The sequence below is a fragment of the Panthera tigris genome, chromosome A3 (assembly GCF_018350195.1).
Source record: "Panthera tigris isolate Pti1 chromosome A3, P.tigris_Pti1_mat1.1, whole genome shotgun sequence".
NCBI classification, from domain to species: Eukaryota; Metazoa; Chordata; class Mammalia; order Carnivora; family Felidae; genus Panthera; species Panthera tigris.
The window spans coordinates 114,005,197-114,020,273 of NC_056662.1; the positions used below are offsets into that span (position 1 = coordinate 114,005,197).

The 15,077-nt window shown below is 49.2% G+C and overlaps 1 protein-coding gene across 2 annotated transcripts in view; it reads left to right on the forward strand.

The window, feature by feature from the left end:
- The window catches only part of LOC102969928 (xanthine dehydrogenase/oxidase), a 58,538-nt gene extending 44,337 nt beyond the window's left edge, over positions 1-14,201 (forward strand). For both annotated transcript variants that reach the window (XM_042982217.1, XM_042982218.1), the window contains exons 25-36: positions 1,358-1,549; positions 1,719-1,864; positions 2,647-2,728; positions 3,281-3,376; positions 4,665-4,793; positions 5,463-5,537; positions 7,028-7,080; positions 9,021-9,135; positions 10,163-10,228; positions 10,491-10,679; positions 11,974-12,150; positions 13,781-14,201. In XM_042982217.1, coding sequence (XP_042838151.1) covers positions 1,358-1,549; positions 1,719-1,864; positions 2,647-2,728; positions 3,281-3,376; positions 4,665-4,793; positions 5,463-5,537; positions 7,028-7,080; positions 9,021-9,135; positions 10,163-10,228; positions 10,491-10,679; positions 11,974-12,150; positions 13,781-13,831 — 1,371 coding nt within the window. In that variant the 3' untranslated portion in view covers positions 13,832-14,201. The remainder of the gene's footprint in view (positions 1-1,357; positions 1,550-1,718; positions 1,865-2,646; positions 2,729-3,280; positions 3,377-4,664; positions 4,794-5,462; positions 5,538-7,027; positions 7,081-9,020; positions 9,136-10,162; positions 10,229-10,490; positions 10,680-11,973; positions 12,151-13,780) is intronic.
- The last annotated feature ends 876 nt before the right edge of the window (positions 14,202-15,077 follow it).

Consider the following 15,077-nt stretch of genomic DNA (forward strand, 5'->3'; position numbering starts at 1 on the left):
GGGTGGGAGGGAGGGGAGGGTGGGTGATGGGTATTGAGGAGGGCACCTTTTGGGATGAGCACTGGGTGTTGTATGGAAACCAATTTGACAATAAACTTCATATATTGAAAAAAAAAAAAAGAAATCTCCTCAAACTAATGGGCATACACTTTAAGGTTAAAAGAGCCCATCCAGTAACAAGCACAATGAAGGAAAATAGAACTATGCTAAGTTATATCACTGTGAACTTGGAGAAACCTGGAGATAAAGATTTTACAACTTGCAGGGAGGAGAAAAACACAACTATTTCCAAGAACTGGAAAGACATCGATTGGATTTGTCAATACTGGAGAGCTCGAATGCACTACCAAAATGCCTTCAGAATGTTGAGGGAAACTGGAAAACCTAATTCCAACCAAGAATCCTATATATATCCAAATCATTAGTTAAGGGTAAGAGTAGAAGAAAGACATTTCAGACATGCAAGTTTCAAAAATGTACTTCACGAAGTATTAGACTCTTTAAACTACTTGCCATACAACTTCAATGGGAAAAGAAACTGCTTTAAAAAGAATTCAAGGGTGCCTGGGTGGCTCAGTCGGTTAAGCGTCTGACTTTGGCTCAGGACATGATCTCGTGGTCCGTGAGTTCGAGCCCTGCATCAGGCTCTGTGCTGACAGCTCTGAGCCTGGAGCCTGCTTCAGATTCTGTCTCCCTCTCTCTTCCCCTCCCCCACTTGTGCTCTCTCTATCACTCAAGAAAATAAACATTAAAAAAATTAAAAATAATTCATAAATCCCTTTTTTTTTCTTTTTTTCTCTTTTCTTTTCTTTTCTTTTCTTTTTTCTTTTCTTTTCTTTTCTCTTCTTCTTTTCTATCTTCCTTTTTTTATAGAGGCAAATGACCAGTCCTAACTGGGGAGTCTGGGAAGGGCTTCCCCAGGGAGGAACTGAATGAGGATGTTAGTAGATGGGAAACGTGCAGGGGAGGGCGGGCATGTCAGGTGATAGTAACATGTAGTCAGAAGAGAGGAAAAAAATATATTGGGGAAAAGTCATAAAGAGTCTTGTGTTCCATGCTGAAAGATGTATGAACTTTACTCTGAAGAGATTAAGTGCCATTTTTAAGCAAGAGGTTGACACAAAATGACCTTATGTTGTAGTTTGAGGCAGAGATTAGAGGAGGGAGAGACACAGAGGCCAGGAGCCCAGTAAGGAGTCTGTTGCCGTATCAGAGAAGAAATAATTTGGGCCTGAGGAGGAGCAGTGACCAGTGGGGCTGGAAAGGCAAGGATGGGTGCAGCCCTCAACATCCCTTTCTTGAGGAGCCAATGAAATCGGTGCACTGCTCTCTCCCATTTTGGTTTCCTCTGCTGCAGATAATGGAACGAGCTCTATTCCACATGGACAACTGTTATAACATCCCCAACATCCGGGGCACTGGGCGGATGTGCAAGACCAACCTGCCCTCCAACACGGCTTTCAGGGGCTTTGGGGGGCCCCAGGGAATGCTCATTGCTGAGCATTGGATGAGTGAAGTCGCAGTGACCTGTGGGCTGCCGGCAGAGGAAGTAAGATGGGAATTTGGTGGCACAGGTTAACCTACTTTGAGGGGACAGTGGCTTTGTGTCTTGGGCATCTCCCATGGGGGCAGAGGAGAGGGGTTGGAACCTTAACTTTAGGTTGTATCCGTTCATCTCTTGCCACCAACAAGGCCTCAGTGTCTCTCTCCTTGCAAAGGTGCGAAGGAAAAACATGTATAAGGAAGGGGACCTGACCCACTTCAACCAGAAGCTTGAGGGGTTCACCTTGCCCAGGTGCTGGGAGGAATGCCTAGCAAGCTCTCAGTATCATGCCCGGAAGAGGGAGGTTGACAAGTTCAACGAGTAAGCACCGGGAGGGGAGGAGTCTGATATTCTGGCATTCTCTTGGGTTTCATATTCTACAGCACATTTGCGATACTCATAATACCAAGCTAGTAAGGTGCTTGAGGGTGCTAAGTTTGCTGACCCACTCCCAGCCATCTCTTTAAGATACTCAAATGATTTGTTCAGCCTGGGGGCAGATGGGCATATACAGCGTTCACTCACTATCATAGCCCATCGATATGGTTCACCTTTACACTCATCTGCTGTTGGGGCACACCAGCCAAGGACTAAGAACACCACAGTGATGCAGCGGCCTCTAACATGAATCTATCACTGTGACCTTACAGTCACTCCATTTTCTTAGGCCCCAGTTTCAACATCTGTAAAATGGGGGTAATTACACCGGCCCTCTTTCCTCACTAAGTTACCCAGAAAACCAAACAGAAAGCACAGAGAAGGTGTTAACCACTATCATCAGTGAGTGTCATAAGTGACTGTCTTCCCTGGTACAGTCACAGCACCCTGACTCTGTTTGAGCTCCACTCTGGGAGGAAGTTTTGATACTTTCAAGTGCAGACCCTCAGGGATGGGTCCTCCTTCAGCGCAGCTGAAGAACACAATCCCACCCCTTTTTCATTTGGTTTACCCAACTGGAGCACAACTCAGTTATGATAAGTACCATGTGGGCAGCTCCAAGGATGCCTTATTCCAACTTTACAAAGATGTTGACTGAAACTACATCTGAGCTGACACAACCATGATAGAAAATGTTCTATGAGAATCTTCCTTTTTTTCTCCAGGGAGAATTGTTGGAAGAAGAGAGGGTTGTCCATAATTCCTACCAAGTTTGGAATAAGCTTCTCTGTTCCTTTTCTGAATCAGGTAATTGCCTTGTATAATTTTGTGCCTCTCCACTGGGCTGGGGCCCCATTTCCCTCCCTGTCTGCACTATCACATGGGAAAGGCCGTTGTGGCTGGTGCCAGAGCAGAGTGGAGGGGCTCTCTGCTGTTTAAATGGACTTGAACTTGCATATCCCTATTTGTCCAGGACGTCACAGGTCAGTGAGGGCAGCACAGGACTCAGAGATCTGGGGTCAACTCTCAGGTCTCCTTCTTCCTGACTGAAGGGCTACAGACAGCTACTCTGCCTTTCTGATCCTATGGCTTCATCTAAAAATGAGCACAAAGACATTTGACCTCCTTCCCTCTGTGGAAGACACACAGAAAGAGAGAGAGTGGAAATTTTTCGGGAACTGTTGAAGGGCTACATGATTAAATCACAAGATTCACGGTGCTTTAATTTGAGTCTGAGGCTGTAATCCAAAATGCTGCTTCCGGTTTTCTTTCTCCTGGGCTCCAGAAATATTGGCCCCAAGCATCTGGCTGAGTTAGGATTGACCCAATTTTGTGTTTGGAATCTTTCTCTTCCTGTAGGGAGGAGCCCTGGTTCACGTGTACACAGATGGCTCTGTGCTGCTGACCCATGGAGGCACTGAGATGGGCCAAGGCCTTCACACCAAGATGGTCCAGGTGAGCAGCCTGCAAAGGGTGGGGGGGGGGTCCTCTCCGACATCATGGCGTCCATGTGAGGGAGGATGCTATAAGCAAGTGAGCGGCGGCACACCTGAGAAGCAGAAGCCGGCCTCAGCTGTGGTCAGTCCTGGCTCTGCTGCCCATTTTCGTGTGACCTCGGGCAAGTCTTCTCCCCTCTCGGCCTCTGTGTCTTCCTCTGTGCAATGCAGTTGGCCAGGTGACCACTCAGGTCACTTCCATTACCCACATTCTAGGGCCGTGGGGTTGTGTTGGTTTACAAGTTGCTCGGGAGCTTCTTGGGAGTAATCTGAAACTGGCCCCTGGACTCAGAGGGCAGAGGCAGACAGAAAAAAGAGGCCCAGGTTGGCAGGTCACAGTTCTAAGATGCAAAGGGAACTTACATGAGAGGCTTGCCTTGGGTGGCAGCAAGACAAATGGATCCCTACCCCTGCCCACCAAATCTTAAACGTTTGTAAGGAGAGAGGCCTCAACTGGGTTTAGCCAAGGTACTGTGCAGGTGTTCTCAATCCCACGTCATCATCTCGAGGCTGTGTCGTAGAAGTAGCCCCTGGGAGCCAGAAAGGCAAGCAGAACCCACATTCCAAGGACAGGGGAAGTGGTGAGGAGCCTCTGATCCTTTGAGTCCAGCTCATGGGTCAACTGGTGGTCACATTTAAAAAAAAAAGGTTATTTATTTATTTTGAGAGAGATAGAGCATGAGCAGGGGAGGGACTAAGAGAAAGGGAGAGAGAGTTCTGCACTGTCAGTGTGCAGAGCCTGACTCGGGGCTTGAACTCATGAACTGTGAGATCATGACCTGTGCTGAAACCAGGAGTCAGACGCTTAACCAACTGAGCCCCGAGGAGCCCCCTGGTTGGTCACATATTTTTGGTGACCTTCCCTAACACTGTGTAAGAGGCTGTGTTATGTGTATAAAGGCTTCCCCCACACAGAGGAGCTAGGACATTGGAACTGGAGTAGAGTTGGAACACCTGCTTAGCTCATGGACTGGCCAGAGTAGATTTTTTAAAAAGCCAAGGTTAGCTTTAGAAAGCACTGCTAGTCACCATTAGGTTTATGAATTTTTTTTTTTTGTAGCAAAATCACTCCATAAAGTTTTGCTTCCAATTGAGACAGATATAAGAACATCCCAGTCTCAGTGGGCTTATGGCTTATAAAATTATTATATTGCCTGTAATGGTGAACCTTAAACGGTCTTGGGGAGAAGGCAGCCAAGCCCCATGCCAAGCCCTCCCTGAGAAAGTGATGTTGTCTCTTTTCTCAGGTGGCCAGCAGAGCACTGAAAATCCCCACCTCTAAGATTTACATCAGCGAGACAAGCACGAACACCGTGCCTAACACGTCTCCCACAGCTGCCTCCGTCAGCACTGACCTCAACGGACAGGCCACCTATGTAAGGAGCCTGGGGAGCCAGCAGAGCTGAGGGCCAGTCAAGGGCTTTGGGCCCAGAGCGCTCCCTGGGGTGGAAGCTGGAATGGTCCTTATAGGCTCTTTGGCTGTGGCCATGCCTGTGGCTGTCTTATCCAAGAGAATGCTGTTCCTCCCAACACCATGTTGAAAGAGAGACCTAAAAGCCACAATCACTTCTGTCAAAGTCAAGAAGGATGAGTGTAGGATGGGGAGGAGACTTGGAGGGTCCCAGGGGGCGTTCTGCAAAGACATACTCCCCAGTGTTAGAACTGGCCACAAGACCATGGACTGAAATTGGAATTCGATTTTGCAGCTGGCCAGGTCGGACCAACTCACTTCTCTTTCCACATAGAGGCTGTAATTAACAGAGGAGTTTGATGGGAGAAGTCACTTCCTTTGGGTTCCCTCAAATATTTCATCTTCTGTAGCCTAAGAACCGGGTGTTCTCCCAGCAAGGGCCAATGCCAGTTCCTGTGGCAGGGTCCTGGGAGTGGAAGCCACACAGTCATTCTTAAGAGGGTGGCAAGACTATTTGCGTGGCACCTTGGGCACAGCATTACTTGGAGGTAGCCTTGCTGAGGCCCTTGGGGTTTTGCCTGGGCCAGGAGATACGGAAGACTGATATGTCTGGTGTGTGGGGATGTGTTCTTAGGAAGCTTGTCAGACCATTCTGAAAAGGCTGGAACCCTTCAAGAAAAAGAATCCCAGTGGCTCCTGGGAAGACTGGGTAAGTCTGAGCTGATCCAACGTGCTTTTGAAGAGGAGAGAAATTAAAGGCAGGTTCTCTGTCCCTGCCGCAGCAGGAATAGGTCACGATCTAGTCCCAGAGGCACAGAAGCTGAGTGTTCCATAGGGTTCCATAGCACAAGTAAATGCTCCACCTTGCTGGGCCCCTTTCTCTAGGGTTTTCATAGTGGAGGGAAGGCACTGGAGGAAAACTTCTGAGCCAGGATCTTGACAACCCCATGGCGACTGGGGGTTTGACTGCCCTGAGCCTGAGAAGGTAGGGCGACTGCTGAAGGTGCCTGACTCGGGCCTGGTTCCATACCCCACTTGTCCTGAGGCTTGAGGAGTCTGGTTTTCCTCACACCTGCTCTCCGAGGGCTGCTTCGCAGTACTTCCCCTTCCTCAGCTCTGGAGTCTGGGTCCACTGAGGCTCCATCTGTGAAGGAGTGGGGAAAAAGACATTTCCCAAGAGTTTATATCCTTCCTGTGGTTTTTTACAAGTGGCAGGCAAGCCACTCGTCTCATCACAAGAATGAGCCCAGTTCTCTGGTTTCTGGTTTGGTGCCTGTGTGTCAGGAACTCTCAGAGGGAAGTGGTAAGGAAGTCTCTCTCTGGGGGCAGGCGGGGGGCTTCATCTCTTCCAACAAGCAGACATCTCAGTGGCAGCCCTGCTTTACCATCTCCCAGAGTAGAGTTGGGGTGGGAAAGTGAGCACAGTGGGAACATAGAAAATGAGCCCACACCTGACCCACCTCAGATTGTACTAGTCTCCCTCCATAGACTCAAAGAAAATAGCTATTTTTCTCAGACCCACTCGCCTTATTGTGCCGCACGTGACCTCTACTTCCCTTCCACACTCACAGATACCACACACATAAATACCCCATGAATGTAGGTTGATTTTGGTAGTTTGGATTTTAGCGAGGAGACCCGGAGAGGCAAACTTGAGCTGGTCGTTGAGGGGAGAAAAGGATCGGGACAGATACAATGCAGGAACCACACGAATGGAGGTGCAGAGGTGTGGGAACATGGAGGGACTAAAATACATGAGTTTGGCTGGCATGGTGATGACACGTGGGCAACATAAAGCCAGAGAGAGGATTGGGGTCCTTAATGTGAAGCATTTGCTCTATGGACAATGGGGAGTCAGCCAAAGTTGTCAAGTAGGGGAGTGATGTAGGCAGTATGGTATGTTAAGATGCTCACTGTGGTTGGGTTGGGCTACCTGGCAGCGTGGGGAGGCTATGTGATGGGGGAGGAGGCTACTGTAGCCCCCCAGGCTTCCAATGGCAGGGACCTAGTGCAGGTGAGAGCACAGTGCGGTCACCCAGTGCAGTGAGAATGTGAGGCAGGTTGTGGAAGCGAGGACCACCGGTACAAATAGTTGGTCAGCTTCCGGAGGAGGGGGGGAAGCTCATGAAATCTTAGTGCTGGGTCAGGGATTCTGGCACCCATGCTAAGCCCTTCCTGTTGTCTCTTTCCTCTCTTCAGGTCATAGCTGCCTACCTGGATGCAGTGAGCTTGTCTGCTACCGGGTTTTATAAGTAAGGACAGTGCTGCTGTCACCCACCTCACAAACTGTGGTCATCCTAGCCTCTGAAGTCCCCTCCCGCACCAAATGCTCTCAGCCTTTGGTCAGGAGAGAGCAGTCCCACCGAGACGCTTCAGTGGACTTGTGCCAATTTCAATTGAAAGATGCTCTGGAATACCTGGCATTGCCAACCTATGTGCCAACGAGGCAAAAGCATGAGCTGCCATTAAGAGAAGACCTGTGTTCTAGTTCTGGTCTTAAAGTGTACCATTCCATTTGGAGAAATGAGGGATTCTCTCTGAGCCCTTTTCCTCATTTACGACATGGTGGGACCATCCCTCCCTCGGCATTCCCCTAGACCCAGGGCTGTCTGCTGTGTGGCGTTACCCTTGTGTGTTAGTTACTCTGCTGTGTGCGTTGGCTTTCTTTACGGAGGCTTTCCTGGGACAGAAAGAGAGGAAGATTTAGAACACGTGGTCTCGTTACAAAGTGCAGAGTTCAGGGGAACTTGACGTGGGACTTGGAAAAGAGCACAAGCCTTCTGCTACTTTGAACTCCAGTAGCAGTACGAAGAGCTAAAGACCCCGCCCAGCTGATGTAAAGGCTGGAAGAAGATGGGATCCAATTTGCTATCTCCCATAATGTTCTAGTTTTCTCTGGAGAATTTATTTATGTATAAAAAATTTTTTTTTTAACGTTTATTTTTGAGACAGAGAGAGACAGAGCATGAACAGGGGAGGGGCAGATAGAGAGGGAGGCACAGAATCTGAAACAGGCTCCAGGCTCTGAGCTGTCAGCACAGACCCTGACGCGGGGCTTGAACTCACGGGCCGTGAGATCATGACCTGAGCCGAAGTCAGACACTTAACCGACCAAGCCACCCAGGCGCCCCTTCTCTGGAGAATTTAATTAGGACCTTTCTTTCACAGATCAGTGGGTTTGGAAAAATAGTTCAGTATGCATTTTAGGCAAAGTCACGTTTTGCCAGTGCTCCTTGGGTTATGTGACATTTGACCTGCACAGGCAGAGATTAGAGCAGATGTTCTCGGATGTTCTCGTTCCGTTGTCAGAGTTGGTAAGACTGGGTAGGATACAGGAACACCCAGGTGAAGATGATGACCTCAGAGGTCAAAGGAGGTGGTGGGTTCTCCTGGGAGAAGCCTTTTCCCTCAGCTCCGAGTTGGTTTTGTTTTCATGCAGATTCCGATCCCTTCAGCTCACGTTGTTTCTGTGTCATGCGTAGAAAAACGGAGAGGCAGAGTACTGTGAATTCCAGGTGGGAGAATATGCACGCACACACGTGTGGCTCGTGTGAACTTGGAATTGTATAAGATACTCAGGATCAAAGAAGAAAAACGTAGAAGAGAGCATCTGCTTTTATGAATAGCACTTTCCCCGAATCATTTGTTGACACCGAGAAGGGGCCAGTAGCCAAGCAGAAATGCAGGCAAGGGGTTAAAGGTACACCCAGGCTGACATGAGATGCTGACCTTAACTCTCCCCTGGAGAAAGGTGAGCAGCCCAGGAGGTGGCACAGGCAGGGGCTTTGGTTCTGAGAGCTTGAACTCTAATCCAACACTTACTTTGGGTGTGGTTTTCGTGTCGTTTGTGAGCTTGTGCAAATGTGTCACCTGCTTCTACCACATAGAGGCGGGCACAAGGATACTATACACCCCTGGGCTGTACAGAAGGCATCACATAAGGGCCATTGGCAGATCCTAGCAGACATGAGGCAAGAAACTCTGGAATACCTGGGTTTCATTAACAGGTCCAAAATATTAAAAACATGTGGACTCTTTTGAAGGGCAGCTGAATGAAAAAATAAAACCTGTGGAGTCTTAGGATTTTGTGGGACAAGCTGTGTGTGTGTGTGTGTGTGTGTGTGTGTGTGTGTGTAGGTGGGGGGCATGTTAATCTTAATACATATGCAGTGTTTTCTGTTTTCTCCTCCAGAACACCCAACCTTGGCTACAGCTTTGAGACGAACTCTGGGAATCCTTTCCACTACTTCAGCTATGGGGTGGCTTGCTCTGAAGTGGAAATCGACTGCTTAACAGGGGATCATAAAGTAAGAAGTTTGTAAAATCTTAGTACTAAGTTAGGGGAAAGAGAAGAGAAACAAGTGAGTTGCAAACATCAAGAACCAATAGAGACACACTTTCTGGCTGGGAGAATAATGTGTGATGTCACAGCCTGGCAAACTTCCGATGAAGGACCAGAGAGTAAATATTTGAGGCTTTCTGGGCCACAAAGACTCTGCCTCAACTACTCAATTCCATCACTGTAGCACAAGAACAGCCAGAGATGTATGCAAACAAATGGGCATGGCTGTGTTCCAATACGATGTAATTTGTGCACACTGAATGTGAATTTCACATAGCTTTCACATGCCGCGACATATTCTTAATTTTGTCAGTCATCTAATACCATAAACACCATTGGGGCACCTGGGTGGCTCAGTGGGTTAAGCGTCAGGCTTCGGCTGAGGTCATGATGTCATGGTTGATGGATTTAGACCCCACATTCGGCTCTGTGCTAATAGCTCAGAGCCTGGAGCCTGCTTCAGACTCTGTGTCTCTCTCTCTCTCTACCCCTGCCCTGATCGTACTCTGTCTCTCTCTCTCTCAGAAATAAATAAAACATTCTAAAATCTTAAGAAAATGTAAACACCATAATTAGCTCACAGGGCCTACAAAAACAGGGCACAGACTAGAATCAGCCCGTGGAATGTAGTTTGTTGTCCCCTTCCTTACACTATCTATCCAGACTCAGGTTCCGAGTCCCAGGAGCCTGGGAACCAGCCTTCCTGCTCATGGGTGTGTGTGCCTGTGTATGTGTGCACAGTTCCTTCTGATCGCCCAGAGAGTGTGGCCACTCCCTTCCCCTGCCTAGTGGCCACAGACTCAAACTTCAGCATTGACCATGCCAGTGCAGACTGACAGGGATAGGAGTACCCTGCCTGAGCATGCCCAGGGCACGCTGCTTCTGAAAGTCCTATCTGGGTTGACACAATAATTTAAGGGTCACTGCGCCCCATCTATCATTCCGCACATTCCTTTCTTCTCACACTATTTGTATTTTACCATCCACTTTAGAACCTCCGCACAGACATTGTCATGGATGTCGGCACCAGTCTGAACCCTGCCATTGATATTGGACAGGTAAGGCACATGGGTGACCAGGGTGGTCATGGACTTGGCCAACCTTCAGTGCTAATGCCTTCGCTCTGCCTACACCACTGCCTGGCGAGGCCCAGATAGCTGATCCCAGGCCGGGCAGGAGCCAGCTGGGCTGTCTGCAGAGGGCTGTTTTCAGCTTCTTTCCACGCCCACTCCCCGTGGGGCTTGGCGCCTATTGTGGGAAGCAGTATCTGTCCTTGGGGAGTGGTAGGCAGAGTGGCCATGGTCTCTGTCTGGCCTGCAGGTAGAAGGGGCATTTGTCCAGGGCCTTGGCCTGTTCACCCTGGAGGAGCTGCACTACTCCCCGGAGGGGAGCCTGCACACCCGTGGCCCCAGCACCTACAAGATCCCTGCGTTTGGCAGCATCCCCAGTGAGTTCAGGGTGTCGCTGCTCCGTGACTGTCCCAACAAGAAGGCCATCTATGCTTCCAAGGTACTGTTGCCCTGGGTCTGCACTGTGGGAGGACATGGGGGTAAGACCCACCTACCGCGTGGGTCTGCAGGGGGCTTGTCTGGAAGAGACCAGGGTGCTTGACACGAGTTTTGGCGAGGATGGTGGAGCGATGGGCAGTCCCTGCCTGGGAAAAAGAAAACTGGGATGACACCAGCTCTGTGTGGTCAAAGCCAGCTCCTTTGGGTGCACTCGGAGAGATTCCTTTAATCCAGTCCTGTAGGTCAAGTCCTGACCGACATCTATGTCTCAGGTGTGCATCTTGAGCTTGGTCCTAAAGAGGACCCCACAGGTACACACCCCTCCCTGTTATCCCTTAAAAATAGCACATTCACTGCAGATGGGGCAATACTTCTGTGCAATCCCTTGTGCCTCCTTCAGTGGCTGGCACCTGACTTGAAACTTGATCTGCACGTCTCAAGGATTAGAGTCATCCCTTATTTCCTCCCGGTCCCCAGTAATTATTAAAAATGGTTGAAAATCCCATAAGCTGATTGATACAGTCCTAATCAAAGAAGGAAAACACATAATCACTTGTAACCAGTGAAACATACCCATTTGTTCCTTTCATGATTTACTTCACTGTGGTTGGGTCTGGGACACTTTTTGATCTCGCCATCGACTCTCACGCTTTAGTATGCCTTGGGATCACTGCAGGCTCGTGAAAAAAATACATTTTGGTGAGATCTGTCCCTAGAAATTTGATTCAGGAGGGCTGGAGTAGGACCCTGCAACATGCATTTTTAATAAGCATCTCTAGTGCTTTTGATACATGGAATTTCTGGTCAGTGCTTTGGGGGAACAAAACCAACTCTGCTAGAAAATGTTTAATTCCTATTGGTCGTGATGCCTAGATTCCAGACGACGTTGTAAGTATAATTAGGGTGCCTACAAGTATAATTAAGGTGCCTGTAAATGTGGGTGTCAGAGTTGCAGGTAGAGGATTCCCCCAGCCTTATAACTGCGAGGAAAGGGTCCAAATTCAGGTCAGACACTTTGTCCATAAAATATAATTATTTAAAACAGCTTTGAATGGTACATTTTCTTTGCATGGTGTCATCAGAGAAAAGTGACACAGTAAGAGTTGAGAATGCCATGGAGGTTGAGTCATTTACCAGATTGATTGTTCTCAGCCCTGAAGAATTATGAGCAGCCTTCCTGCCTTGCTGGCCATGACCCACTGGGGCTGGCTGGGGTTCCTGGTATCTCCAGCCCTCCTGGCGCAGAGGCTGGGGTCCTGTTGCCTGACTCCCTGTCCTGCGCTCTGTCCGCCCAGGCTGTCGGCGAACCGCCCCTCTTCCTGGCAGCCTCCATCTTCTTCGCCATCAAGGATGCCATCCGTGCAGCTCGAGCTGGGAACCCGGATTGTAAGACAAAGAAGCTTTTCCAGCTAAACAGCCCCGCCACCCCGGAGAAGATCCGCAACGCCTGCGTGGACCAGTTCACCAGGCTGGTATGAGGCCCCTCGAGCACCCACTCCATTGGGGGGAGGCTGGGCAGAGGCGGCCCATGCAGAGAGGAGAGCGGGATGCCAGGCTGTCTGTCCACTGGGCAGCCTTGGGTCCTCGCTGCCTTCCTTGTGCCGTTGAGGCACCCCCTTGAACTTGCTGGAAAAGAGCAAGAAATGAAGTTTGTAGCTGGCCTTCCTTAGAGGAAAGAGGGCTCTTTGGTGCACAGCTGTCAACCACAGATTTAATTTTTTCCCTTGAAGATGAGGGTGATGGGTAAACGTCCAGAAGAGCCTAGTCTTTAGCGTCCATCACTAGCACTTTGGGGACCCTTCTTTGCGAAAGCCACCGTGTGAGTGCTGTGGAGACGGAGACGAAAAGGGGAGTTAAGGAATTGATTAGATGCACCACGTTCGTTCTGTGATGACTACATGCCATACCGATGCTGGCACACATGGATGCCCACAGAGACTTTGTGGTCTTTTAGGAAACCAGCTAATTGCATTTTGCGGTGGCTGGTTACGACCTTAGTGTACGTAGCAGCATGTAGCAGGAATTCTGTGGTCTTTGGACCATGGGAAGCGCTTCCATGATACTTGTAGTGCGCAACGCCTGGCCACAGAGGACCATGCAGGGACAGATTCTTCCCCTGTTGCCTCTGAGTTGTGCTGAAGCGGGCTCTGCCCACACAGGACCCTCCAACTGCCTTTACAACAGCAGCCTCTGTTGAGTTAGCAGAGCCAGATTCTTCCTGATAACCCAAGTTGGATTTCCTCCTGGGTATTTGATAGAAGATTTGTTGGGCCTTTTTGGTTTAGAGGTGAAATGGGTACTCATGGACCGAAAGGGTTCCAGGGATGGGAGGTTGCGGGAGAGTCTTGAAAGCAGGCCAATCTGCCTTTTCAGGCCTCAGCACCAAGGGTGAGGGAGACCGAGGGGTCCCCAGGTAGGCCACTGTCATCTGCCAATAGCTTTAGCTATGGGGTAAGACCACCAGACCACGTGTGGAGTTTCCAGGCAGCGAGGATGCCCACAACTCTGCAGCAACCTTCCCACAGCCCAGAACCTTCTCACCATGGCCACATGCTGACAGTTTCCCAAACCCCTTCCCCGGGAGACGAGGTACTGCCTGGCTCCCGATAAGCTTACCCAGGTGGCCAAGTTAGCTCCTTGAAAAGAATCTGATGCAGAACTCATTGATTTAATGAAGCCCTCCAGGTCTTCGGACCTAAAGCACAGATTCTGACCCAAGCCCCTTTGCTCTGTTATAACACACCAGTGAGTTAAATCCCTGCAGCAGGTTTGCATGAGTAACTGATTCTATGACCCAACCATGATTTCACGGACTGTGTGTAGCACGTGTGAAGGGACCACTTTCATATTTGGTCATTCCTGTGGCTTCGGGGCCTACTAGAGTGCCTCCCACATGGGAAGTGCTTGGCAAAACTAAAGGAACGACTAGGCAGTTAGGGGGCCCTGCCCTGGGGGCACTCCCAACAGCTGAGACTGCAGAGGGATGGCTGGCCTTGGAATGGTGGCTGGCAGTGGTGGGAGGTGGCATGTGCATCCGAGTGGGCAATGTGTCCTGTGCTATGGGAAGACCCCGGTGATGAGTTTTCTTTCATTCCTTCCTAGTGTGTCACTGGCACTGCAGAAAGCTGTAAGCCCTGGTCTGTGAGGGTCTGACGACAAAGCCCCCAGCACAGTCTGCTTATGCTGCGCGGGAGTTTCCATGGAGCATGAGACATGCCTGCAGAACATGATCTATACATGTCATGGGGTGACAGTGCTGTGAGTCATCAGGATGATGTCTGGAAGCACACGGAATGCATTGGAAGATTTTGTTTTGTTTTCGCTGAAGATTTTGATCAAAAATATGGTTTGCAAACATAATGATAAGCAAATTCAGAACTCTGAGGCCACGTGGCTAATATGCAATGAGAGTCTTTGTATGTCTGCTTTAATCATGTATGTCAAATAGGTGTACGTGCTCTGTCCCAGCTCACAGTCAAGGCTGTATAGCCTTAGGTGCTGACAGTGTCTGTCCTTCAAAGAAGATGCCCCCCCAGCCTCCGGAAGTTTCCATCCTAAACCAGAGTCTTCCCTTCAAACCAATGAACATCACATTATAACCGCTGACCCATAGTCAACTTTGCAATGGGACAGTGGGGTGAGATTCAAATCCCTAACCACCTTTGATCATTGAAGAGAATAGACACTGAAACGAATTCAAGGTTAATCTAACCTTGTTAAGTGGCAGCAAGGAAATTATTCTATAGCATCCAAAGCCGACCAACCCATTTACTGAGCACCTACAATGTGCTAGGTTTCTTTCTCTTCCCCTTTGTACAGTAAAAGAAATCAGGTTTAAAATGTTTCACTCGAGGGGCTCCTGGGTGGCTCAGTTGGTTAAACATCTAATTCTTGACTTCGGCTCAGGTCATGATGTCACGGTTCGTGAGATCGAGCCCCGCGCCGGGCTCTGTGCTGACAGTGCACAGAGCCTGATTGGGATCTTCTCTCTCTCTCTCTCCCTCTGTCTCTGCCTCTCCCATGTGCGTGTTCTCTCTGTCTCTCAAAACCAATAAACTTTATAAAAAATTAAAAATCTTCATTCGTTGCCAGAGTAATTTCCATTTAGAAATCATGCAACCAAAAGCAAGATCAGCCCGAAGAATCACAGTCAAGAAGCCTGGGTTCTCATCCCAGCTGCGTCTCTATCTGTGTGACCTCAGTCTGTCACTTCTCTTTTCTGTGCTTTTCCTTACTCTAGAAGGAAAGAACTGGACTGGACTAATCCCTAAGGCCTTCCCTGGCTCTGAAAGTCTATAAATATACGACCCGAAAACTCCAGTTACATAAGGGCTCTGCAGCTATCAGAGACGTGGCTCCCTTACTGTGATGTGACATCTGGGCTTATTGAACTCTGCTT